This window comes from Suricata suricatta, chromosome 10, assembly GCF_006229205.1.
Source record: "Suricata suricatta isolate VVHF042 chromosome 10, meerkat_22Aug2017_6uvM2_HiC, whole genome shotgun sequence".
NCBI lineage: Eukaryota > Metazoa > Chordata > Mammalia > Carnivora > Herpestidae > Suricata > Suricata suricatta.
The window spans coordinates 97,217,697-97,243,742 of record NC_043709.1 but is presented as its reverse complement, the minus strand read 5'-3'; the positions used below and the strand labels follow the sequence as shown (position 1 = coordinate 97,243,742).

General features: G+C 50.5%; 1 protein-coding gene across 1 annotated transcript; it reads left to right on the top strand.

The window, feature by feature from the left end:
- On the top strand, positions 1-26,011 carry CLSTN3 (calsyntenin 3). Its single transcript, XM_029955172.1, has 18 exons — positions 1-362; positions 2,696-2,818; positions 3,249-3,444; positions 4,831-5,039; positions 5,304-5,453; positions 5,673-5,858; positions 6,295-6,576; positions 7,376-7,488; positions 10,179-10,341; positions 10,924-10,980; positions 11,694-11,851; positions 11,985-12,133; positions 16,506-16,732; positions 17,000-17,170; positions 17,952-18,097; positions 18,340-18,475; positions 25,166-25,368; positions 25,603-26,011. The coding sequence occupies exons 1-18, from the start codon at positions 299-301 to the stop codon at positions 25,741-25,743; spliced, it is 2,874 nt and encodes a 957-aa protein (XP_029811032.1). The 5' UTR covers positions 1-298; the 3' UTR covers positions 25,744-26,011.
- Positions 26,012-26,046: the final 35 nt, after the last annotated feature.

Below are 26,046 nucleotides of genomic sequence, written 5' to 3'. Positions count from 1 at the left end.
CTGCAGTAGCGAGGATGGGTTGGGAATGAGGGAGAGAGTGAGGACGCCCGGCTCGAGAGCGAACGAGAAGCCTCTGCAAGTCTCCCGCCTCAGCCACCCGGGTTGGGGGTCTGCCCAGGTCTGGTCTGTGGACTAGGGTGGGCGGCAGGCTCTTTTCTGTGTGTGCCCTGCTGCCCGCTGTCTTCCCTCCCCTCCTTGGAGAGCCCCTGCATCCCTCCCCCAGGGTGGAATCTGCGGGCTAGAGGCTCCTGGGGGAGAGCGATCGCCTGGCCCTGCACTGTCCTGCCCACACCACACCATGACCCTCCTGCTGTTGCCCCTCTTGCTGGCTTCCCTGCTCTCCTCCAGCTCCTGTAACAAAGGTGAGTGATGTGGGGGAGGGGGCCACTGAAAGAGGGGTATCAGGGAGAGCCATGTGGGGGTAGGGGTGGGCAGGGGCTGTTGAAGCTCAGGCAAATGACAGGTGTGGGGTCTTACCACCATCCGCCTTCCCACCCGTTTCTTCAGAGCTGCCCCCTTCTCTCCCTCACATTCCCTTCCCCGAATCATCCTCTCTGGTCTGTTTCTACCCATGTGCTTTTCTTGCTCCCGTTTAGTCCTCATTTGCATCCTGGGGTCTCTGCCTCCCCCTCTTTCAGTTTCACCTCAGGGAGATATCTCAGGTCTCAGGAGGACTTGCGGCTGGAGGGTAATGTACATCTCTGGGTGGTTCTCCGTTTTCACTGGGGTGTGCCCGCACTAAGGGTGTGTGGCAAACCCATCTGGTTCATCTCCATCCCGTTCTGGACAGAAACAGTTCCTTGCAGCTCAGCAATTCGGAGCACGTATGTTTTGGCGTGTTCCTCTGCGTCCATACCCTGCATACTGCTGGGTTGAGGGTTATCAGAGCTGCCCTCTCTGGCAGACAGCAGATAAATTCAGCTGGGTAAGGCCATCAGAGGGATCAGCGAGGAAGGGTGGGGGGAGAGGGGCTAGGGCTCAGGCAGGTAGAGCAAGGCAGGTAAGGGCAGAAGTGGGTGTGTGTGTGTGGGGGGGGTGCTAGATGAGTGGTGAGAGGGAAAAGCTGAGATGGATGAGGGACATGGGGTGTGGGAAGGGGGTAAGAAGGAAGGTGGAGGCAAAAAATGAGAGAGGCTTGAAAGGGACAGAAGAGCAGGTGAGGAGAGGGGGAAGAAGAGGTGGAGGAAGGAAGGGCAGGGAGCCAGCAGTGAGTGAAGGAAATGAACACAAGAAGAGTCTGTGGCCAAGAGGAGAGGAGCAGGGAGATGGGGTGAGCTGTGGAGAGGGTACCCAGCACTGGCCCTGCATCTTCAGGCTGCTCAGTGTCTGACCTCAACTCAGCTTCTTAGCTTCCTGCCACTTCCTGCGCTGCCTTCTGAGCACCATCTTGTGGCTTCCTCCTCTGCCATTAGAGAAGGGGGTTCTGGTGGTCATCTGCTAGAAAGGGCCAGACATTCTGATACCAAAAGGCTTTTTTGTGGAATAGTTGGAGGAAAGATTGTAAGTCAGGATTTTTTGCTCACCATGACATACGGGGGATGTTGCCTTTTGGTGACTCAGTTTCCCTCTCATGATATGTCTTCCTCCACCCATGTTCCACGGATAGGCCGTCATGAATGTGCTTGAGGAGCCTGGGGGTTGGCATGGTAGGACTAAATAGAGCAAACAGTGGCAGCTAGGTTAGGGTGATGTAGAAGGGAAGGGGACACACTGTGCCTTCCCCATAGCCCCTCACCAGGCTAGGGGGAGATCAGTCTCAGGGAGGAGACACAGTTGAGCTGAGTCTGGCAGAAGATGGGGAAATCTAGAGGCTGAATGACTCCTGCATCCTTCCTGGCTTGGCTGGTGGTTGAAAGGAAGAAAGGGGTAAGCAAGAAGTAGGACTAAGTCATGAGTCTGAATAAGAAGTGGGGTTCAGGGAGAGTGGGGTTTGGTGGCCTTGTGGAGGACATAGAAATGTGCTGGCTATGAGTGTGCTCTCTTGGGCATAGGGATGAGAGGCAGGCAGGAGATTTGTCGTGTTTCTAGGCCAGTTCAATAATCCCTTAGGATGTCGGCTGTGCTGGGTCCAGTCATTTGGCATTCGTTCCTCTGCTCCATCCCTGCCCCTCTCTGTCCCCCTCCTTCTGTCCTATATATTTTCTCTTCTCTTAGGTTGGATGGACTTAGGCTGAGACGTGGCTGGGAGAAGTGCAGAGTGAGGGGATCAGACTGAAATGGGGTGGTGGTGGTGGTGGTGGAGGAGAAGACGAACACTCAGGATCTCTGGAAATGTCTAGATCTTTTTTTCTCTCATCTCGACTCTGCCCTTTCTTTCCCAGGGCCTTCTGACAGCCCACCACTGCTCCTCGAATCCCCAGTTTCCACTCACTAGCACTCGAAACCCCTAAAGAAAATTCTTTACCCTCTGACTATGTTTCCCAGGGGAGATAGTGGTCCTCCTCCTCCTCCTCCTCCCTTAGGGTAGGCTGTTGCCATGGAAACGGTTTATCCTGCCTTGGGAAGAAGACTGTGATGTCCCACAGACCCTCTGACTCCTTTAATGCTGATTTCTTGTCCTCAGCCCTTCCTGCTGCAGGTGCTTCTGCAGAGGGTGGAAAGGGGGATGATAGTGGAGTGGAAGTGTGTCTGGGTTGTGCAGGAGTGGAGGGCCAGCTCACAGGTGCTTCCTCTCCTCTCCCTGGGTGGGGGTCAGCCAACAAGCACAAGCCATGGATCGAGGCAGAATACCAGGGCATCGTCATGGAGAATGACAACACGGTCCTGCTGAACCCACCACTCTTTGCCTTGGACAAGGATGCCCCCTTGCACTATGCAGGTAATTGGGGTTGGGGGAAAGCAAGGTGGGTGGGGCAGAGAAAAGTGGTTGGGAGAGCAGAAGACAAGGGGGAAGGGGGAGGGCCTGGGAGAGAGAGCAGGGGAAGTGGGGAAGAGGCCTCGGCAAAGTGGTAGAAGTATCTTAAAGATGGTGACTGAGTAAAGGGAGTCAGGCTGAAGGATGTGGGCATGCGGGGGTTAATTGTATCAAGATTTGGTCAGATCTCAGACCCAGTAGCTCTGAGAGGCTGTAGCTTGGGGGAGCTGGTGTTGGAGCTCCATGTCTGATAATTAACACTTTCACACGGACAAGAGAAGGGACAGGGGTTTGGGAGGTGAGGTGAAGTGGAACAGAGACGGGGAGGCTGGGAAGAAGATGCTGGAAGTGGTGAAGGAGAAGGAGCCTCATCCCTCCCTCCCCCCTGGGTCAGGTGAGATCTGTGGCTTCCGGCTCCATGGGTCTGGGGTGCCCTTTGAGGCTGTGATTCTGGACAAAGCAACTGGAGAAGGGCTGATCCGGGCCAAGGAGCCAGTGGACTGTGAGGCCCAGAAGGAGCACACCTTTACCATCCAGGCCTACGACTGTGGCGAGGGCCCCGATGGGGCCAACACTAAGAAGTCACACAAGTAAGGAAGCCCTTGTCTCCTGCTCCCTGCTGCTGGGCTCTCCCTGCTCTTCCAACCCTCTCACACTCCTCTGTCTATGCTGTCATTGACCACCTACCCCCTCCTCTCTCAGTTCATTGGGGTCTTTTCTTCCAGGAACTTTTACTCAAGGTGACATGTAGAGGAACTCTTAAGATCTAATCCTAGTTCTGCCTCTTATGACCTTGGGCAACTTGCTTAGCCTTCTGGATCTACTTTTATTGGTCTATAAGATGGGGAAAATGATGATCCTACTTCCTTAGGTTGCCGTGAAGAGTAAAGGAGATGGTTTATGTAAAAAGAAAGCACCATGGTACCTGATGCATGGGAAAGGCTCCGTACATGGGTTATGATGATGAGGAGGGGAACGAGGAGAAGGAGGAGGAGCACATCAGCACACATCTGGATTCCTTCCACCAGCCCCACCAGTCTGCAGCGTGCACCACACTCACACACACGGTATACATACACATGCCCAATGCTAGGTGGGAGTGCATAGGAAATGGCTTCGGCATGACCAAGCCTGGGGCTTGGGGCTGTCTGTTCCCAGCTGACTTCTCATCAGAGAATGGGAGAAAGGCTGGCAGTCAGGATTCCTGGGCCACTAAGAAGCACTGGCGGTAAACCGCTCCTTGTGACTCAGTTTCCCAATTGGAGATAGGACCCTACCTCTGGGTTCTGGGTGCATAGATCTTCACGAAGGACAGGGCTCAGCATGAAAGGCATAGCTGCAAAGCAGAGCTGCTCGCCCCATGGGACCTGAGTAGGGGGGCCACACCTGACATGCATATTGCACATGTGTGCACAGAAGACAGCACTCCTCTAACACTCCTGTCAAATGACTTCATGGCTTTTATATAAATACCACTTCCTTTCCCCTGGTTGGTTTTAAAGATTTTATTTTTAAGTAATTTCTATACCCAATGTAGGGCTCGAACTCACAACCCTGACATCAAGAGTGGAATGCTCCACTGACTGAGCCAGCCAGACACACTCCCCCATTGCTTTTAATTTGGCTTTTATTCTGTGTCTTCCTTGTTACCCATTGTCTATGACTATTGCAGAGGAACAACCAGCTGGATACAAAATTCTGTCTTGTCCCTTGTCTTAGCACCCAAACTACAGCATTCTGTACAGGAGTCCTCCAAGTCAGCCAATGGTGTCCTCTGGGGCTGTTCGTTACCCTTTACATCATTCACCCCTTCCTGTGTGGTGCTTGGTGCCCTGGGGGTTGGGATGAGCATGCCCACAGCCCTAGGCTTGGGACACACTGGCTCCTGTGTGCTCTGATTCCCTGTCCGCATTCCTCTTTGAGTTTGGAGGCTGGCTGACTCTTCCTTGTCCCTTCTTCTGCTCTGGTACGTGCAGGGCGACTGTGCACGTCCGGGTCAATGATGTAAACGAGTTTGCCCCCGTGTTTGTGGAGCGGCTGTACCGCGCTGCGGTAACTGAGGGGAAGCTGTACGACCGCATTCTGCGGGTGGAAGCCATTGATGGGGACTGCTCCCCCCAGTATAGTCAGATCTGCTACTATGAGATCCTCACACCCAATACCCCCTTCCTCATCGACAATGATGGTGAGTCCATCCCCTGCTGCCCTGCCCTTGAGCACCCACATCCCTCTGAACACCCTGGGGCTGAACTTTCCACTTGTGTCCCTCGGATTCTCTTTTCACATCCTCCTTTCCAATGGAGAGCCTTATTTCCCCAGATACCTCCTTTCCCATCTTCCTGCCTCCTAATTCACTTGTTGCCCAATTGGTTCACAAGTCCTCCCCTTGCCTCCCTAGGCTTTCTCTAATACACCTCTCTCTCTTTGTCTTCCCCCACACCTGTCCCAGGAAACATTGAGAACACAGAGAAACTGCAGTACAGTGGCGAGAGACTCTACAAGTTCACGGTGACAGCTTACGACTGTGGGAAGAAGCGGGCAGCAGATGATGCTGAGGTGGAGATTCAGGTGAAGCCCACCTGTAAACCCAGCTGGCAAGGTGAGGAGCTCTGTGCTGTCACCCATCTTGTAAATCATCTTTCACCTTGGTTTCCCTTTTGTCCCTCCTGACAATCATAGGGCTGGGTTAGGAGCCAGGGGAGAGAGATTTGGGGGCAGGCTTGCAGCTGTCTACCTTGGCTGTCTACCCAAGGGTGTCAGTGGACACAACAATGGCAGAATGGATAAGAGGGCTGCCCTCTCCCTGTTCCCCATGCAGGCTGGAACAAAAGGATCGAATATGCACCAGGCGCAGGGAGCTTGGCTTTGTTCCCTGGTATCCGCCTGGAGACCTGTGATGAACCTCTCTGGAACATTCAGGCCACCATAGAGCTACAGACAAGCCATGTGGCCAAGGGCTGTGACCGTGACAACTACTCAGAACGGGCACTGCGGAAACTGTGTGGTGGGTGACCTCCTCTTCCCAGTCTTCTGCCTGACCCTCTTCTGCGTCTTTCCTAAGAATCTGCTTCACATCTTCCCTTGCCCACCCACAGGTTTATGTATGTCCACAGAGGTGGTAGCACATGGTTAACTCCTATGTCCCCCAAAAGCAAATCAATAGGTCATTGTCAAAGATGCATAATCATAATTGTAGCACAAGATAGTCACCAGTACATTGCAGAACAATGGTAGGGAGAGAAGACAAGTTGGTGAATGAGTTGATTGGAGAGCCATTCCTAGAAGGGACATCTACCCTCTGGTCTTTGAGGGGCTAGGAAATGGGGTGAGAGTAGCTGTGGGAAATCTCTCTCCTTCCATCACTTTTCCCCTGCCTGCTTCCCATTTGCCCATCTGCTGTGGCTCAGCTCTGACACTTGTGCTTTCTGGGACTCTTGCAGGTGCTGCCACTGGGGAGGTAGACTTGTTGCCCATGCCTGGCCCCAATGCCAACTGGACGGCTGGACTCTCGGTGCACTACAGCCAGGACAGCAGCCTTATCTACTGGTTCAATGGCACCCAAGCTGTGCAGGTTCCCCTAGGTGGTACAGCTGGGCTGGGCTCTGGGCCCCAAGATAGCCTCAGTGACCATTTTACTCTGTCCTTCTGGATGAAGCATGGTGTGACTCCCAACAAGGGCAAGAAGGAAGAGGAAACCATTGTGTGTAACACTGTCCAGAATGGTGAGCCTTCCCCAGGGCACTGGTTTGAGAGTGAGGAAACTGGCTTTTTACCTTCCTCTGTCACCACCCAATTTGTGGCTGTGGACAGGTCACTTCCTCTTTCTTCATTTGTAAGATGGCAGTGCTGGGTTTGATACTCCCTGAAATTGTGAGGTTTACTGCCTGCAGGAGAAGTTGATACCCTGCTGCTCTGAGAGCACAATGGGACAGCTCACTGCCCTTCTCACCTGCGGTTGCCCAATCCCCTTGCATCCCACCATGTGGTAGGCTGTTCCCCAGTCTACTCCCATTAAAACCTGTTCACTGCAGGGGAGAGAAGCTTGGATAGTGGTGTGCCCCATTCTTTCTCTCCTACCACCATCTTGTCCTCCCCTTTAAAGGGCTGGTTGGCTCTATTTCCAAGTCCCCCTCTTCTCTTGACTGCATAGCATGTCCTTCCTGGGAGGGCTCAAGTCTTGACCTGACCTCTCATTTCTGCCACTTCTCTGAGCTCACTTCTCTTGACCTAAGAAGGGTTGTCACCCATGTATTAACCGAAGGACCAGTAGAAATCTGGGTGTGAACAGGCTGGCCAGCGTTGCACCCTGGCCAATCAGAATGTTCGAGAAGCCCTACTTATCACGTGGACTGGACTCTGTGCATGTGTCAAAGAGAGAGAAAGAGAGTAGGTGCTAGGGAATATGGGAGGGAGAGCACCTAAGAGAGTAATGAGAATCCCATGTCCTCTCCCTCTGGTGCTTTGAACCTGTTCTTGCCTCAGACCCTGTGTTTGACCCCTGTCTCTGTCTTCTCTCCTCAGAGGATGGCTTCTCTCACTACTCGCTGACCGTCCATGGCTGCAGAATTGCCTTCCTCTACTGGCCTCTGCTTGAGAGTGCCCGCCCAGTCAAGTTCCTCTGGAAGCTGGAGCAGGTGAGGCCAGTACCAGGCTCCTGGGAGAACTGGATGGATGGAAGGGGGGTCCTGGGGTTGGCATTTTCTGCATTGCCCTGTGCCCCTCTTCATGCTCCACCTTCAGTTCCTGACCATTCTACTCCCAGGTTCTCTTCTTCTCCAAGGCTTGTCTCCTGCAGGAAGCACTCCAAGATTAAAAGGAATTTGGGAACACATCACCTAACACCATACCCAACCAACTATCTTTTCCCATTTGTTTCATTTCATATCTTTCTTACCTAGAACCTTAACGATACATATCCCTGACTCTCAAGCAGTTAGCATGCTGTAAGTGAGAACTCACTAACCAAGAAATCTGTTAGTATGTCTAAATCCCAGTGTCTTGGCCTCTTAAATGGGAATAATATAAATTTAATATCTGAGGGTTGTTGCAGGATCAAATGATAGACTAGACCTTGTAGGCAGAAAGAGTGTCAATTTTCATTATTATTACCCATGATTATGAAGGATAAATAATGGAAGAAAAATATGTAAAATTCTCTCTTGAGTGGACAGTTGCAACCTCTTCTTTATTCATTCTGTATGCTGACCAAAAGCACCAATGGGGACTAATTTGAGTTCCTGTCTCCTTCTATTTTTCTTGCAAGCCCCAGTGGAATGGTTGAGTGAGCAAATAGCTGAAAAAAGCAGGAAGTGGAAGAGAGAGAAAAGAAAGGGCCTAGAAAATCCACAGACTGAATAATTGAGGGCTGTCTACAAAGCTTTTGCTTTCTGTGGTACTCTGTGAAAGAGAGTCTGCCATTCTGTCTGCTTCTTCATCTTTCCGTCTTGTTGCTAATATTAGTAACGTCTGTCTTTCTTTTATTTTCCCTTATTTATTCAACACATGTTTGTTAAATATCAAGCAAGTCTTGGCCATTCTGCTTGGTTCTGGGGATACAATGGAGTATAAGATGAAACAAAATATTTGCCTTCTTTGAGCTTACATTTTAGTTGGAGAGGTAGATTTTTAGAAAGTAAGGAGACATATACAAATGGTAAGTTATGATGAATTCTCTGATAGAACAGCAGGGGACTGAAGTAGAGAATGGGGGAGGCCGAGGGGGAATTCCCTTTAGATCCGATGCTCAGGGAAGTCCTGATGGAGGTGAGATTTACGTTTTGTTCTAAAGGATGAGGAATAGCTGAAAAGAAAGTGTTCTAGGCAGAGGGAAGAGCTGATGCAAAGGCCCTGAGGCAGGAAAGTCCTTCACATGTTCCAAGCATGGGAAGAAGGTCAGTGGGGCTAGAATACCTAGAAAAGGGGGAAAGACTGGACATGAAGTTGGAGAGCTGGGCAGTGATCAGGTTGTACAATGGACTTTGTCAGTTGGAGTTTGTTTAGATTTTTTTTTAAGGTTAGTTGTTTTTAATGTTTTATTTATTTTTGAGAGAGTGAGAAACAGAGAGAATGTGAGCAGGGGAGGGGCAGAGAGAGAGGAGGACAGAGGATCTGAAGCAGGCTCTGTGCTCACAGCAGAGAGGCTGATGCAGGGCTTGAACACACAAACCATGAGATCATGACCTAAGCTGAAGCTGGACACTTAACCACTGAGCCACCCAAGTGCCCCAGTTTGTTTAGATTTTGTCCTGTAAGAGATAGGAAGCCTTTTGAAGGGTTTAAAGCAGGGAGGTGATCTGATTAGATCTATATTTTAAGAAGATCCCTTTGGCAACTATGAGAGGAATGTATCGAAGAGTCTTAAAAATAAAAAGACCTAGACAAGACTGTTGTCATGGTAAATGTTGAGGACTGGACTAATGCATGGCATTATAGAGAACTGCACAGAAATCCTAAAATGCACAGCTTTTAGCTCTATTTGGACCTGGGATCCACAGCACTGCTGATGGATTGGATGTGCAAGGTGAAGGAAAGAGAAGGATCAGAGGTATCCCATAGGTCATCTGTTTGAGCAACTGGATGGACACTGGAGTGTTTATACTGACCCAGGGAAATGTGAGGAAATTGAGAAGGAGTGTGGACTTCTCTCTTACACGTTAAATTTGAGACACCTCTGAGACATTCAAGTGGAGAGCCCAGTGTTCAAAGGAGAGCTCTGGGCTAAAGATGCAGATTCTGGAATTAATGGCATAAATATGGTATCTGAACTCATGTGAACAGATGAGGTAACTCCTAGGAAGAGTGAGTAGAGAGAAAAGGGAAAAGGGTCTAGGTTGAACCGTGAGGCATCCAGCACTTGGAAGCTAATAAGGCAGAGAACTCACTATCCCTCATTCCTCTGACCATCCCCCACCCCCATCTTGACCCTCGGAGAAACTGCCAAGGAGAGTGGGTTTGTTTTACTGTTGGGATACAAACTACTGTAGACCTTCCAGTGCCATACATACATACATACATACATACATACAGTTTGGGGCAAAAAATTATTCACAAAATAGTGTGTTACTTCTATTAGGAATGTTTATAGTTTTAGAGAATTGCCCAAGGAATGGAATTTTAGGTACTTAAATTTTAGGTACTTGGTTGGTGCCTGATAGATGTTATTTCTGAGCTAGGCAGGGAACAATTCACTCACTAGTAAGCCCTGCTGATAGAGATGAGAATATAAGGGACTGTACCCAGTCTCCTAGGAGAAGGGGCAGTGCCTTGCATTAATTCCGTGAGGATAAAACCACTGAGGGTTCTAACCCTTACACTGCTCCCCCAGGTCTGTGATGATGAATGGCACCACTATGCTTTGAACTTGGAGTTCCCCACAGTCACGCTCTATGCTGATGGCATCTCATTTGACCCTGCCCTCATCCATGACAATGGTCTCATCCACCCTCCCCGGAGGGAACCTGCTCTCATGATTGGGGCCTGCTGGACTGGTAAGTCCCCCAGAGCTTTTCAATGAAGACACTGAAGGTTGGAACCTCTAGTGCCTTAGGAAGGAGCAAGGGTAGCCTGACTTCATGCATCTCTTCCTGCAGTTGGGCATGGTAACTAAGAGAGATCTCTGTGGAGGAGACTGCAGGACCCCTCCCCCGCCCCCATCTCTCCCACCTATTCATTAAACTAATCATTACCTCAGGCATCACCAGAATCTCTCTTTCTGTAACTTTGGCCGCCCACATTGCTCCATCAAAGGGATGATGTCCACAAGTGCATTCCCTTGCTGGAGGCCAGTAATACTTCAGAGTCCTCAGTCTTCCTTAAACGATTTCTTTCATTTTTTTCCTTCTAGGAGCTTGGATGCATGCCTGCTTGCGTGCATGTGTGCTCGCGCGTGTGCACGTGTTTGTCTTACCAGAGCCCTTGTGTTTTCTCAGCAACGTATTTGGGCGTTAATTTTTAACTGAAGCTGGAGAGATTGAGATGTGAGATTGGTGGACAGGTTGCAAGACCCCTTCTTCCTTGTGATCAATCTGTCATCACAACACTGAATTCATTGCTACTTCTTTTTCCTCCAGAGGAGAAGAACAAAGAGAAGGAAAAGGGAGGAGACAACAGTACAGACACCACACAAGGTACTCTGTGTGTAAGAACCAGAGACTAGAGAACTCTCACCTTAACTTCCTGTGCTTGCTCCTGACTCCACCCCAACCCCAGATCCCAGGCAGCCTCATAGTTACTGCTGCGCATGCCACTAGGGGGCAGAGCCTCCATGAACTACTGCAGGGCAGGGCTCCCTCCCTTGGAGAGGTAAGGCCAGATGGAGCTTGGTGGCATCCTGAGTGTCCCTTCCTGCCCACAGAAGGAAGTGGAGGAGTTCTCTTGCCGGCTTTCCATGTAGCAGATCGTGGGAGGCAGGAGACGGTCCCACACAGGGAGATCTGGGCATCTGTGAAGCTCCACACGTTCCCCTGGGGCCCCTTGCATGTTCTGTGACCATGCCCTCTTCGCCCTCTCCTCCTTTTCCTCCAAGGGCTCCTCTTTCTTCCCTTTGGTCCTGTTTTCCTCCTTCCCTTTCTTCCTCTCCTGAGGGCTTTTCTCATTTCTGTTGCTTTTGTTCTTCACCCTTCTCTTCTCCTTGGATTTATTCCCTCTTCTGATTTCTTTTCTGCTTTCTCTAATCTTCCCTAGCCTTACTTCCTGGTCTCTTCTTTCCTTTTCATTTCCACGTTTCTCCTTATGCTTTTCCTCCAACCTTCTGCCCTTTCTCTCTGCCCCCTTACCTGCTCCAGCTGCCTCTCCCCTCACCTGCTCTTACCTCCCATCCATCCCTGTGTTCCTGCCTTAGGAGACCCCTTGCTGATCCACCACTACTTCCATGGCTACCTGGCTGGTTTCAGCGTGCGCTCAGGCCGCCTGGAGAGCCGTGAGGTCATCGAGTGCCTCTATGCATGTCGGGAGGGGCTGGACTATAGGGATTTCGAGAGCCTGGGCAAAGGCATGAAGGTATAGCTCCTTCCTCTAGCCCTGTCCTTCCGGGCATGCCCCCTGCCCTCAACCCCTGCCCACCTTTCTCCCTCTGCTCCCTTCCTTTCCCACCTCCTGGTCCTGCTCTCAGCTGTCTGTGTCTGGGGCCCAGGTCCACGTGAACCCCTCGCAGTCCCTGCTCACCCTGGAGGGGGATGATGTGGAGACCTTCAACCATGCCCTGCAGCATGTGGCTTACATGAACACTCTGCGCTTTGCCACGCCTGGCGTCAGGCCCCTGCGCCTCACCACTGCTGTCAAGTGAGTGTTGGGGGGGCGGGCAAATCATATAGCAGAGTTAGACAGTGTCAGAACTCCTTGGCCTTAGAGGTCATCCAGGGCTAGGCACATCTCCCTCACTGTATAGATGGGGAGATTGGGCCCCAAAGACAACTGACTTGCTCAATTGACATACCAATATTTGTAGAAGAGCCTGAACTAGACTCAGATTTAAACAGTGGACTCATTCTTTCTTCTGACCACCCTTCCAGGATCTTGGGGTTTTAATTTTCTTTATGCCTTTATGCTGATATGTAAAGTGGTGCAGAGAGGGTACCGGATTGGGAGCTGGGAGATCTGATGTTAATTCTGACACAATATTGGTTGCCTGGATGACCTGGAGCAAGTAGCTCTAGTTGTTTCACCTATTTTAGTCTTGATTCAGGAAGCTCTTGCAAGGTCAAATAGGATCATCCATGTCTGGGGGTTGGCAACCTATGGCCCTAGGGCCAAATCTGGCCTGCTGCCTGTTTTTGTAAATAAAGTTTTATTAGAACACAGCCATTTCCATTCCTTTGCATATTATTTCACAGTATGATGGCAGGGCTAGTGGTTGGGACAGAGTCTGTATGGCCCCAAAAGCCAAAAATATTTATTGTCCGGCCCTTCAACTGCAAGTTTTCTGACCATTGAATTCTAAGTAAATATTTCAATTCTTTAAAAGAAAAATTGGCATCTGGGTGGCTCAGTCAATTGAGCATCTGACTTTGGCTTAGGTCCTGATCTTGTGGTTTATGGGTCTGAGCCCCACATTGGGCTGCTGTCAGCACAGAGCCCGTTTCAGATCCTCTGTCCCTCTCTCTCTGCTCCACCCCTGCTTGCATTCTCTCAAAAATAAGTAAAACATTTAAAAGATGCCAAATAAGTGAGAGGTCATTAAAGCATAACAGTTATGGACCCTGAGTCTGTTACCTACTGGCTTTTTGCACTGAGCAAATGCTATAAAGCAGGGTTAACAATAGAATCTAACTCATGGGATTTTTTTGAGAGCGAAATGATACAGCCCAGATTGACCACCTAGACCAGTGCCTATTCTGCCAATGTTGGTTATTTTCACCACCTAGAATGTTTGTGGGGCAGTTTTTAGGAGATACTGCCATCTGGTGGGTGGATTACACAACGCAGGACACTAGATTCCTGAGCAAGCATGCCTTTCTCCCCTACTCTGCCTCAGTTTCTCCATAAGTGATATGAAGATAAACATCTCTAACTTGTTCCTATCCTGGGAAGGGTGGGTTTAGAGAGGAGAGAAAGGAGAGGGCACAGTAACGGGGCATGATTCTCAGGCCTCACAGTTGCAGCTCTGGAAGGCAGAGGCAGCAGCTTCTGGGAAGCAGGCTGCTGGCCCATGGTGTAGTCATGGTGTGGTCATGGTGTGGAGCTGAAGGCCACAGGTACTGGGGGTCATGTGGGCACAGACCAGAGCTAAATGTGCAGCCCACCACATTCTAGCCAGAACTCAAGTTGTTCAAAGGGCAGTCACACAGATATGAAGGGTTTAACCCACTAGAGACTGAGTAATTGCCTCAGCTTCTTCACTGTGCTCTGGAGCTGCATCAAGGGAGGACGTTGTCTTTTGGCTTAGGGTGGAGCTTTGCAAAGGGAAGGGTGCCCCACAGCGGGAAGAGTTGACATCCTTTGTTGATTGACTCACTGAATTCCTCCTACCTCTTTCATACCTGGGGAGAGTCTTAGCCAAGGGCTGGGAACCTGACTTTGATCCTTTAGTAGGGAGAAGAGGTCTTGTTGTTTTCTTTGTGAGGCTGAGAAAGAGAGCTTTCAAATTTTTTCTTTGTAGAGCTACCATGTGGTTAGTGCTACCCTAATACTTCCTTGAGGTCATTGGAGAAAATATAGAGAGGAGTGTGTGTATGTGCACGCACGCATGTACAAGCACATGCACCTGCACGTGCACATGAGTGAAAGAGGGGAGACAGATCCCTAACGGCCCCTCCTTTTCGCTGATACACATCCTTGCCCTAGTCCATGTGTCTTCCCCAAGTTCCAGTGTTCACTTCTTGGGGCTCTGTCCATTTAAAGCCAGATTTATGCGACTATTTGTCAATGCAGATTTTCCCTAAGGTATTCTTCTCCCCCACCCTTTCTCTTTCTTGGAAAGCCCACCTCCTTTGTGTCATTAACCTCTGAACAAATGCCTACCACATCTTTCTTCTCTAGCTTTGTCTTTATTCCATAGCCCTTAAATTTCTATCTGATTGTTATAACCTCTATCTAGAAGTTCTGCCAGCACCTCAAACAGATGAGATAAAGATGGAGTAATAACCTTCAGTACCCAAACTAGCCCCTCCCCTGGATTTCTCCATTTCTGTAATGGTGTCTCTGCCCTTGCAGCCATCCAGCCTTGAAACCTCTGAGTCATCTTGGATTTTTCCCTGTCTATGCTCCACGCTCCATCAGTCGCCAGGTCACCCTGATCCTGCGTGTGCTGGGTGTTGGAAATCTGTCTACTCTTTTTTGATTTCTGCTGCTATGACTCCAGTCCCATTCCTGATTACCTCTTACCCAGCTTATTGCCATAACCTCCTAATGAGTTGACCTATCTCAAGTATTCTAACTTCAGTTCACCCTCCACGGGAGGCTAGATTAGTGGTCATAAATCAGAATTTTCATTCTCATATTTCCCTAATATAGAAGATTTTAGTGGCCTCCTCTTGGCCAGTGCTCAAAAATTGTACTTGAAGCCCTCAACCATCTGACCCCAAATTTCCTCCCTCATGTTCCTTCATTCCCCTTGGTACAACTCCTCACCATCCATTCTGTAGTCTATCTTCTGCCTAGCAAAGTCCTACCCTCCTTCAAAGGCTAGCTCCGTTGCTACTTCTCTTGATTATTCCTATGCATCCTGGCAAAATGCCCCATTCCCATCCTAGCCAGAAACCACCTCTGCTTCTCTAAACCCTCATGGTTTTTTGTTTGTTCCACTTACACGATGGTGACCACATTGGCCCTTGTTTTATGGCTGTGTGCCATATCTAAGCTCTTGACCAGATCATTAGTGCTTTTGATTCAGGGCCAGCCCCCTGTTCCCCTTGGGGCCCCCTTCGGAATGTTCACCGCAGCGGGGACGACTGTTGGAGTCTGGGCTCTCAGGGTCAGCTGAGGTTGTCTTCCAAGGGGCTTTTTGATCTGGGGCCCTCGGAATGACTGTGCAGATTCTTGGGCCCCACCCCTTGAGGCACAGGAACTCAGCAGGTTGTGGGCATGGACAGCATCAGGGGCTTTGAGTTCATCACATCTGCTGAGGTTCCCCCTTCCCATTTTGGCTCCTGCAGTCAAGCTGGGCATGCTCAGTAAGCCTCATTTCAGTTAGCACAAGCATATGGTCCACAGGCCCTGCTCCTATGCTACTAACTCCCTAGTGAAGGCTGTTTGTTCAAGTGGTGCTTCTTTGTAAGTAAATCAGACAGATGCAAACCCAGGCCCCAAATAGTGGCTGTGGTTCAGCAGAAAGAGTGTGATCGTGGCATAAGGACAATGGCTTTAAGCCCTGACTCTGATCCCTGTTTCTTGTGTGGCCAAGAACTTTAATCATTGTTGGTTTCTTGTCCCTTTTCCACAGCACTGAAATAAGGTTGAATGAAATAGTATGTGTAAATGCTTCAGAAACTAGCGGGTGTGAAGAGAAAGTGAGGTGTCATTCTGATTGATTGGCAAAGGATGGGGCGGGAAGTGACCCCAGGAGTACCTTCCTGAGCAGCTGTGCTGTGCGTTGGTGGCTGAGTGCTTGAGGGAGTCTGTCCTGGTGCCAAGGTTGGTGAGGTTTCATGGGACAATGGACGCAGGTCCAAGATTGTCACATTAGCTCACCGACCAAAGTGAGTTCCTCTGATCTTGAAGGGAATGAATGGAAGACACAACAAGGAGGAGGACATCCTTGGATAGGCTCTCCCACCACATCCCACTTTTGCTGTTGAATGTTCTTTTGGCATGTATATGCTATGTTTTACTGAACACACTTCTTAATTTAAATCTTCTGAGTAAGGAACTGGGTATGCATAAACGTTTTTGTAAGTTCAGTTTGTAGAATGAAATTTGATAGGTGTTCCATAATCTTGGTCAGGGTATTGGTGATGTGATCATCCCTGTGGGTATGGATTGCTGGTCTGTCCCTGACCCTTTCCCACAATGGCATCCTCCCAGGAAAGGGTATCTCCTCTCCAGCTTTGCCCCGGTGGGGTAGTAGTGCTGCTACTGAGACACTATCCCTCTTTCCTCTCCCTGACATAGGGTGCTCTGTTATAGAGATAGATGCCCAGAGGGATGAAACAGAATAGGGATCATAAGAGAGAGGGTGTTGGGTCACAAGCTGCCTCTCTCCTCTCTCCTCCTGTAGGTGCTTCAGTGAAGAATCCTGTGTCTCCATCCCTGAAGTGGAGGGCTACGTGGTGGTCCTTCAGCCTGATGCCCCTCAGATCCTGCTGAGTGGCACTGCTCATTTTGCTCGCCCAGCTGTGGACTTTGAGGGACCTGAGGGGATCCCCTTGTTCCCCGATCTTCAAATCACTTGCTCAATTTCCCACCAGGTGGAGGCCAAAAAGGATGAGAATTGGCAGGGCACAGGTAAGAATGACTTCAGAGAGTGATATCATCCTGAGAAGGGGCCCATGTCTGCAACTGGAGTGTCTTCACCCCACACTTGCTTGTCTAGAACCACTTACACAGGATGCAGAGCAGGGAGGAGGCCTGTGGGTATGAGCAAAGTATTGGGTAATGTTGTTCTTGAAGATGCTGCTGACTGCTCTCAAAAATGAGCCTGGAGGGGGAGGAAGAAGGGCCATGGGGTGGGCCCTGTGGCTCTGACCGGGATCCTGACTCTCTCCCATCCAGTGACAGACACACGCATGTCAGATGAGATCGTGCACAACCTAGATGGCTGTGAGATTTCTCTGGTGGGGGATGATCTGGACCCCGAGCGGGAAAGCCTGCTCCTAGACATGGCATCCTTGCAGCAGCGAGGGCTGGAACTCACCAACACATCTGCCTACCTCACCATTACCGGTCAGTGGAGACTGAGAGCTTGTTGTCTTTTTCTATGTGTGCCCCTCCCCAGGATCAGGTATCTAGAAATTCCAGCGGGTCCTCCTCCCAAGCCCAGGGATATGGGCAAGTAGCATATTGCACTTTCTTAGCCTGGAAGTTCCTCGAGCTTCCCTCTACAGCTTGGCTTCCCCTCTGCCCCTTGCTCCTCCTGTGGCTCAGTCTTCCCTGATGAGCCTTCAATCCTTTAGCTGTTTGGCCCTAATCATCCTCTCTCTACCTTCCATCTCTCTGATTTCATGCGTGCACCAGAGACTTAGCTCACATGCTCACGTCTTGGTGAATAGTGGTCATGACTTGGTAGCTTCCAGAGAAAGCCTGCTATTCTCCGAAGGAAACCTCCGTAAGGGGGGGATGGGGGAGACGGTCATAACCAGCTCTCTCCGATTTCCATTCCCTTTCAGAGCCTCACTGAGGACTTCGGTATTTTCCCCTCTCTCCGTTTCCCTCCTGCTTGCCTCTTTCCTTCTGTCTTGCCTTCTCTCCATCTCTACCCAGAAGCCACAGAAGTTTTAGAGAAGAGCAGAGCAGGAAATGGACCCCAGTCACCCTCTCCCAATGAGTCAGATCCGGGCTGGGGTGGAGGGGTGCATCTCTTGGGAGAACTCAGTTCATTCCCCTGCTGAGACGTGGGACTGACCCATTCTGCGGTTGCGTGTGGGAGCTGGTGGGAGTCTGAGAGAGAGGGTCCTACCCAGCCTTTTTGGGGCCTCTTGCTCTGAGCTGCTTCCTCGTCCCCCAGGGGTGGAGAGCATCACTGTGTACGAAGAGATCCTGAGGCAGGCTCATTATCGGCTGCGACACGGAGCTGCTCTCTATGCCAGGAAATTCCGGCTGTCCTGTTCAGAAATGAATGGTCGCTACTCCAGCAATGAATTCATTGTGGAGGTATTCAGAGAGTCTCCTTTCTACCCCTCCTCTCCTGATAGCGAGGAGCCCTGGTGGAGTGGACTGAGACCCATAGTAGGTGGGAATGGACATTGGAGCATGGAGGAGCCCAGAACCTGTCTGCAGCAGAGAAGGAGGGGCTGTGGGGCCATGGTTAGCAGATAGGCCCGAGTGAGGTGGGACAGGACTCTAGTGAATAGGACTAGAAGAGGCGGGTGCCCACTGAGCTCTCCCTCCCCCAGGTCAACGTCCTGCACAGCATGAACCGAGTTGCCCACCCCAGCCACATGCTCAGCTCCCAGCAGTTCCTGCACCGTGGCCACCAGCCCCCTCCTGAGATGGCTGGACACAGCCTGGCCAGCTCTCACCGAAACTCGAGTACGTAAGAGTACGCGGGGCCAGGCAGGCTAGGGAGGGTGGCGGGGAGTGGGCTGGGCACTGGCATCCTCTCTCCTCTACCACTGGGAGTGGGGGAAGCCGGTGGAGCTATGGATCTGCTCCCTGTGCTACCTGACCTAACCGGTCACTCTGTTCCAATCCCTGTAACCCCTGGACCATTAACTTTCCCTCCCGAAGAATGACACTTGTCATATGACTATGTCATTCATCGCTGGGGTGCTCATGTCTGGAATCATAGTTGGTGTGGGGTTTAGAGGCCTTTTTTGTTCCTTCTCCCTCCCCCAGCAATATCAAATTAGCCCTGGACCTAGTGAAGCCATCAAGTATTTATGATGCACCTACTGTATACCAGCACTGTCCTAAAGTGGTATGAAGGACATAAAAGAATTATAGGATAGATACAGTTTCTATCCTCAAGGAGAAAGTTGGGGCTAATATGTGTGTAATTTTAAGCCACCTATAATGTCATAAGTCTTTTTTTTTTAATGTTTATTTATTTTTGAGAGACAGAGAGAAAGAGACAGAGTTCGAGCTGGGGAGGGACAGAGAGTGAGGGAGACACAGAATTGGAAGCAGGCTCCAGGCTCTGAGCTGTCAGCACAGAGGTGGACGAGGGGCTTGAACTCACTGACCGTGCGATCATGACCTGAGCCAAAGTCTGATGCTTAACCAACTGAGCCCCCCAGGTGCCCCTATAATGTCATGAGTCTTTCTAACACCAAATGTACACCTTGGCAGAGAATTAAATCCAGGTGGAGAGCTTCCCTCATGTTCCCTGGCCATGGTCCTTTACCAGTGATGTGAACTTTAATTTCCAATTTAAGAGTTGCTTTATTACAGAAAAACTAGAAACTACAGATATAAAGAAGAAACATCAGCCATAATTCCACCCCAGAGAGGAAACCATTGTTAATGTTCCATTTTTTTCTATGCCTTTTTATTATTATTATTATTATTTTTAAAAAGTTGGGATCAAACTATTTTACCTAACCTGGTATTTACATGTAACATTACGAAATGAGTTTTTTTCCACATTATTAAATGCTGTAAAATGATTCTGTTGATGCTACAAATGATTTTTGGAATCCCTTTTAGAATTGCTTTCAAAGCCTATTTACGCAATACAATTATGTTTATTACTTCTTAGGTACATTTTGCTTTTGACCCATTTCAGTATTACCCAATTTCATCATCTACTTTTGTCAGAGTTGGCTCTGGATATCATTTTAAGTTCATAAATATACAAACCCACAAAGGGCACAGGTTTGCCACTTTTGAAAAAAGTCAAAAGGTGTATCACAAGCTTGGAAGGCAATTCCCTAAGGAATTCTGAATATACTTCTATGAAAGAGCTCATTTCAATACACATAATAATAGGAATATTGAACACATCAGTGTGTGCTATGAGCCTTTATACATATTAACTCATTTAGTCATTACAAACAGTACATGAAATGGGTACTAGCATTATCCCCTTAAAAGGCAAGGAAATGGAAGCCCAGAGAGGTTAAACATTTTATTCAACATCAAACAGCTAGAAAATGCTGAGTCAGGATTCAAATCCAGGTGGCAGGATTCTAGAGCCTGTGCATTAACCATTGACCTCCATACCTTCTCCATTTATGCTTGATGCTTGTCCACCTTTCCTTTCTTTCTCCCTCGCTCCTTCCTTCCTTCCTTCCTTTTTTCCTTCCTTCCTTCCTTCCTTCCTTCCTTCCTTCCTTCCTTCCTTCCTTCCTTCTTCCTTTCCTTTCTCTCATTAGTTTATAGTTGCATCGAATTTGGGGGGGCGCCAGAGGGCTTCCTAGGGATTTTCTGACTGAGGCTAGCTCGCTGGTACCCCCAGCGATTCTGTCTGGCTTCCTCCCCTTAAGTGGTGGCCACCACTACAGAGCTTCTGTGTTCCCTTTTCCCTGGGACTGGCTCCCTTCTTCCTTTCCTTCTCTGAAAACAACTACAGAGGCCTCTTTAAGTGTTTGCTCACTATAGGAAAGCAGATGGGGGTAGGTGTGTAGGGAGTAGGGAAGTAGGGGTGAAGAGGGGAGCATAATGCATAATCAAGTTGCAAAGGTTCATAGAAACTTCACACCATTTTTAGAGACCTGTGAGCAAACTAAACCTCTTTGTTAAATAGACCCTTGGGGCCAACATTTTTTTTCTCATCAATTCCTAGCTCTTTCTCCAGTTCTTTCCCCTTTTTCAAAAAAATGTTTATTTTTGAGAGAGTGCAAATGGGGGAAGGACAGAGAGAGAGTACAGAGAATCCAAAGACGGCTCTATGCTGACAGCAACCAGCCTGGTGTGGTACCTGAATTCAGGAACCGTGAGATCATGACCTGAGCCGAAGCTGGACGCTCAACCAACTGAGTCACCCAAGTGCTTAGGAATTACCCCATTCAACCTCGTCTGGGTTGGACACTGGGTCCTGCTACTCAGGCCAAGCTCAGAGCAGATCTGGACTGGCATTGCAGCCTGAACTAGTGAGAGTCTCAGTCCTTATTTCCTCTGATAGAAGGTTTTGGGGAGGGAATCCACATTGTAACTACCCCAGAGCTTCCTGTCCTGAGTTGTCAGTTGCCCCACACTGGCTGGGGAGGCCAAGTTTCGCACCCCAGCTGCCTGGGGGGTGTGCCGGGGTGTATGAGGGTTACCGTTGCTCCACCTCCTCAGAGGGAAACCCAGCCTTCCCATCCAGTCTTCTGAATTGATGTCCAGGCCAACCAAAATGCTCTCTGAGATACCAACTGCGAGGGGCAGTCTTCTTTTGCTTTTTTCGTTATTTTGGCCTCAGTAGGATGCAGAGTTCATAGTTCACCTAAGTGCATTGGCATCTGACATGTCCTAAATGCACTAGGAGATCCATTTTGTAAAACCCATTCCATATGCCTTTTCTGACTCTTCAAGGTGTTCCTTCCTCTCACTTCCCAACAGTCCAGGAGCACTCCCAAGTATGAGAGTGCTGTTACAGAGTCATGGCTTTGCAATTTCAAATTGTTGTAACCAGGGGAAAACTGTAGGAGATACACTCCCTTCCAGTGTAAGTGAATGGAGGTTCATTTCTCTGAAGATCTAAGTGTGCCAGAGAAGAGAGATCGGTGTAAATTGGGACAGTCAAGGAAGGTTTTGTGGTGCAGGTAGAGTTTCTGTTTGGACCTTGAAGAGTAGAAGGGATTTTGGATGGGGATGAGAAAGAATGAGGATTGGGGGTGGGCAGCTGGTTTGGGGTGTTCATGGCTCGGTAGAGTAAGGGTGTCTGAGAAGGGTGAGGCAAGACGATGAAGATGATATTTTTCTAGTCATCCGAAAGTTTGATACATATCAGAATCAGCTGGGAGCTGTAAAAATGCTTGGTATCTAGGTTACTTTACCCCCCATGCCAGTTAAATCAGCAGGGGGGTGTGAGCCAGGCATCGGTGGGTTTTTTTTTTTTTTTTTTTTTTTTTAGTGTTTTCTTTCTTTTTGAGAGAGTGCAAGCGAGGGAGGGGCAGAAAGAGGGAGACAGAAGATCTGAAGTTGGCTCTGCACTGACAGCAACGAGGCTGATCTGGGGCTTGAACTCAGAAACTGTGAGATGATGACCTGAGCTGAAGTTGGACGCTCACCTGACTGAGCCACCCAGTCACCCCAGGCAGGCATCAATGGTTTTTAAAGATCCCCAAGTGCTTCCAATGTGCAGCAAAGTTTCACAACCATTTCCCTACTTTGTGTCCTACAAGTATGTGAAGCTTTGCCGGGAGACCTACAATGAAATAGGGTAAGCATAGAAAATGAACTCGCGAGTGGGGAGGGAAGGACTATTATGAAAAAAGAATAAGATGCAGGAGGGGAACAAAGGCAGTTCATAAAGGACACGCTCTGAGATATTTGCAGTCGCTAGAATGGTGGGATGGGCCAGCATGTTGACTCTGGGCTTCCTTGCAGTTTAAGCAAAAGGAAACCTGAGTAATTATGAAAGTTATATGGTAAGAGCCAACCAGTATTTTAAGAGAAGCCCTGAGACTGAGTGGAAAGAAGTTTCTCCCCAGGGTCTTCATATAAGGGGCACCATGCAGGAGCTGTGGGTGGGGCTTTAATGGTATCCTCACAACCAACTGAAACCAGAAGTTTCCCAAGGGCTGTTTGATAAAATACCCCTTCATGTTGGCGGTGCAGGCCATTCAAGGTCACAATCACCTGTCCAGATCTAATGCAGCAAGCGAGGTTGATTACACTTTTGAACTCTTGATTTTTGTCTGTGGCTCCTTTAAAAATCCTGCCATCTCACTGGCTTCCAGCCTCATTCTAAGCGAATTAACTATAGTTGTTTGCCTACAGATACAGTGTCTGCATTTCCAATAAGAAATGGTTCCTGTGACCATTTCTTATTCCTGGCAATCAACTTGCCATTTCCTTCACTAGGCTAGGGGCTCAGAAGAACACATGCATTTGGTGAAGGTACAAACTAGAAACTTTGGCTTGTCGGCATCAGTTTGCTCCTAGAGCAGGTTCATCTGCTGTGGCTTCTGCTCTGATGTGCTGAGGGGCATGTCTCCACTCCTTCTAGAGCCCTTAACTTAGCCACAGGGGCCACCTGCTGGCAGGGTCCTTGTTCCTGGATCTTGGCCACCAACATGGGGACCTGGGAGGGACCATTTCCCTCAGATGGCCAGAAAAAGTGCCTCTGTCCCCTTCTTCCCTCCTCCCCCATTCCTAGGCAGTTGAGAAATGCTGATCCAGCCAGGCCCATCTCTGCCCTAGAGCCAGTGCCCAGGGAGCCTGCGTGCCCTGCTAAACAGAATCTGCTATTGTTGGCATGTGGCCCCAGGGGAGCTATGAGTCGGGTCAGGATGGAGACCAACTTGGCGGAGAGCCGTCAGGGTAGCCTCAGGGAGGAGTGAGACTGCTCAGGGAAGGCGATCTGCACACACCTGGTTGGCCCCGGAGCTAGTGGCAGTCTGCAGTGCTGCTTGCTGGGAAGGAAGGGTGTGCGACAGGGTGTGCGTGTGGCTCCTGTGCTGTTGGCTTCTTTGCGTTCTGCTGTCTCTCTACATGTGAGTCTTAATGTCTGTGGGCAAATTGGGGACCGGGAGATACACGTATGGGCACACACTGTGTGTGTGCGCGCGCGCATGTGATGCATCCGGGTAATCATCTCTTGGCAACGGGACTGTCTGGATTCTGGGCCTCACGGGGCATCTGCTGTTGGGTGAGCTGCTGTGTACACAGTGAGCAGGGGTGTGCACCCATGTGGGGTGTAGCGACCCAGCTGTCTATGCGGGCCCTATGCCTGGGCACATGTGTGTGGGGTCTCCTCCTCCACTTGCTGGCCCTGGGGCTGTGGGCTCCCCTGTTCTGCGTCCTCGTGCTTCTCCGAGTGCTGTGTGTGTGCGTGCAGGAGGTGGCCAGGACTGTGCTCGCAGCTGCCTGCTCCGTGGTCCTCATGGCCCACGTCTGTGGGGTTCAAGTCTTCCTTCAGGGGGGTGCCTGGTGTGCCCAGCTGGTGGGGAGCTGGGTGACACTGCACATATGGTTCTGCCGTGCCTTGGTTGAGACCCTCACATGTGTCCCTTTGCTCCCGCTGTGGGAGCAGGCTGCCAGGCTGCTGGTGCGGGCAGGTGTGCAGACGGGCCGAGTCCTGGCTCGGGTGAAGGGGGTGATCACCCTCACTCAGCTGGGTGCCCACATGGTCTTCCTGGGGATGTGCTGGTACATGCACCTCTGCTTTGCCGCCATCAGCTCCAAGGTCCGTGTGCGAGTGCATGCGCCTTTGTCTGTTTCGCTGCCCTTCAAGGTGCATGCACCCCTGAGCCTTGGCGTCCAAGTGAGGCTGCAGGGCCAGAGGCATGACAGGGCCAAGGGGGAGGAAGGTATAACTCAGGGGGAGTTTCGGGAGGAGCAGACACCTCAGATGTCCAGGAGGCCCAGGCTCATAAGAAGAAGGGAGGAGTCACAGAACAGGAATGAGCTCAGTTCAGGTGGGTAAGTGAAGGGGCTGCTCCTGGCCCCTTTCACCTGTCCCCCAGCCTTGGGTGCCAGCAGCTTCTTCTGGCTGCCAGGCCAGGCTTGGGGCCTGCTTCTCAAGATGCAGGAGGACATTCCCTCCTAACGCACTGTTGAGCCGACGTGGCTGCTTTTCACCTTGCCCCACTGGGCACCGAGCTCCCATCCTTGCCCTCTGCCTGCTGAGAATAGGGCTGCTCTGATAGCACTGGGCCGGGAGCTCTTCTCCCCCTGCCCACGCCTCCCTTTGCACACCTCTTTCCCTCTGCATCTTGGTCCTTTTGGTCTTAGCTCTTCAGCCCCTTCCCTCCCTACCTCCTCTTCTTTTCAATAAATTCTCTTTCTCCTCTAGCTTGTACAGGGTACGCCCCCTCTTCTGGACCATCCTGTCTTCTCTCTCTCTTTCTTAAAATGCTTATTTAACATTTAAAGAGAGAGCACACATGAGCAGGGGAGGGGCAGAGAGAGAGGTGGAGAGAGAATCCCAGGCAGGCTCTGCAGTGTCAGTGCAGAGCCCGACTCGGGGCTCGAACTCACGAACTGCGAGATCATGACCTGAGCTGAAATCAAGACTCAGACACTTCACTGACTGAGCCACCCAGGCGCCCCTATCCTGTCTTCTCTTACTCCGGGACCCCTCTACCGCCACCACGGCGCCAAGGCCCTCACTGTGCTCTGCTCTCCTTACAGTGGTCCCGAGCGCAGCGACTCTCATCATTGTGGTGTGTGTGGGGTTCCTGGTGCTGATGGTTGTCCTGGGCCTCGTGCGCATCCACTCCCTTCACCGCCGTGTCTCAGGGGCTGGCGGGCCTCCAGAGGCCTCCAGTGACCCCAAGGACCCTGACCTCTTCTGGGATGACTCGGCGCTCACCATTATCGTGAACCCCATGGAGGTGAGTGGCACTGGCAAGTGGGAAGTCTAGAGTCCAGATTCAGCTGGAGCATAGAGTGGCCAGGTCCTGGGGCAAAAGCTCTGGGCAGAGCTGCCCTGAGTGGGAAGGAAAAAGATTTAAACAGAGGTCAGGGTGGGGTAAGGGGCCTGAGGGGAGCATGGCCCCCAAAGGAGAGAGGCTCTGGGGTGCACGCAAGCCATTGAGCCCTGTGCTCTCTGCTACTGTCTTGTCCAGTCCTACCAGAATCAGCAGGCCTGTGTGGCTGGGGGTGCCGGTGGCCAACAGGAGGACGAGGACAGCAGTGACTCAGAAGCAGCAGACTCCCCCAGCAGCAATGAGAGACGCATCATTGAGACCCCTCCACACCGCTACTGAGGCTGCACCCCTCCTCGAACAGAGAGAGATTTCTGCCCTGGTGAGACAGAGACACCCCCAGAAAAGAGAGAAGGACATTCTGAGAGAAGAAACCAAGAGGGAGAGAGCTCTTCGGAATGACTCATCCATTAATCCCCAAATCCCAGTGGGCCAAGCTGGGGTCTGCCTCCCCCCTGCCCCCCCAGCCCACCTCCCTCCTGTGCCTCCAAGCTCCTGGTCCCTGGAAGACTTTGGCTGCCTTCTCTGCCCCCCAGGCAGTGGCCCCTTAGCTCACCCTTGTGTCTGTCTCTCCCCACCAGCCGC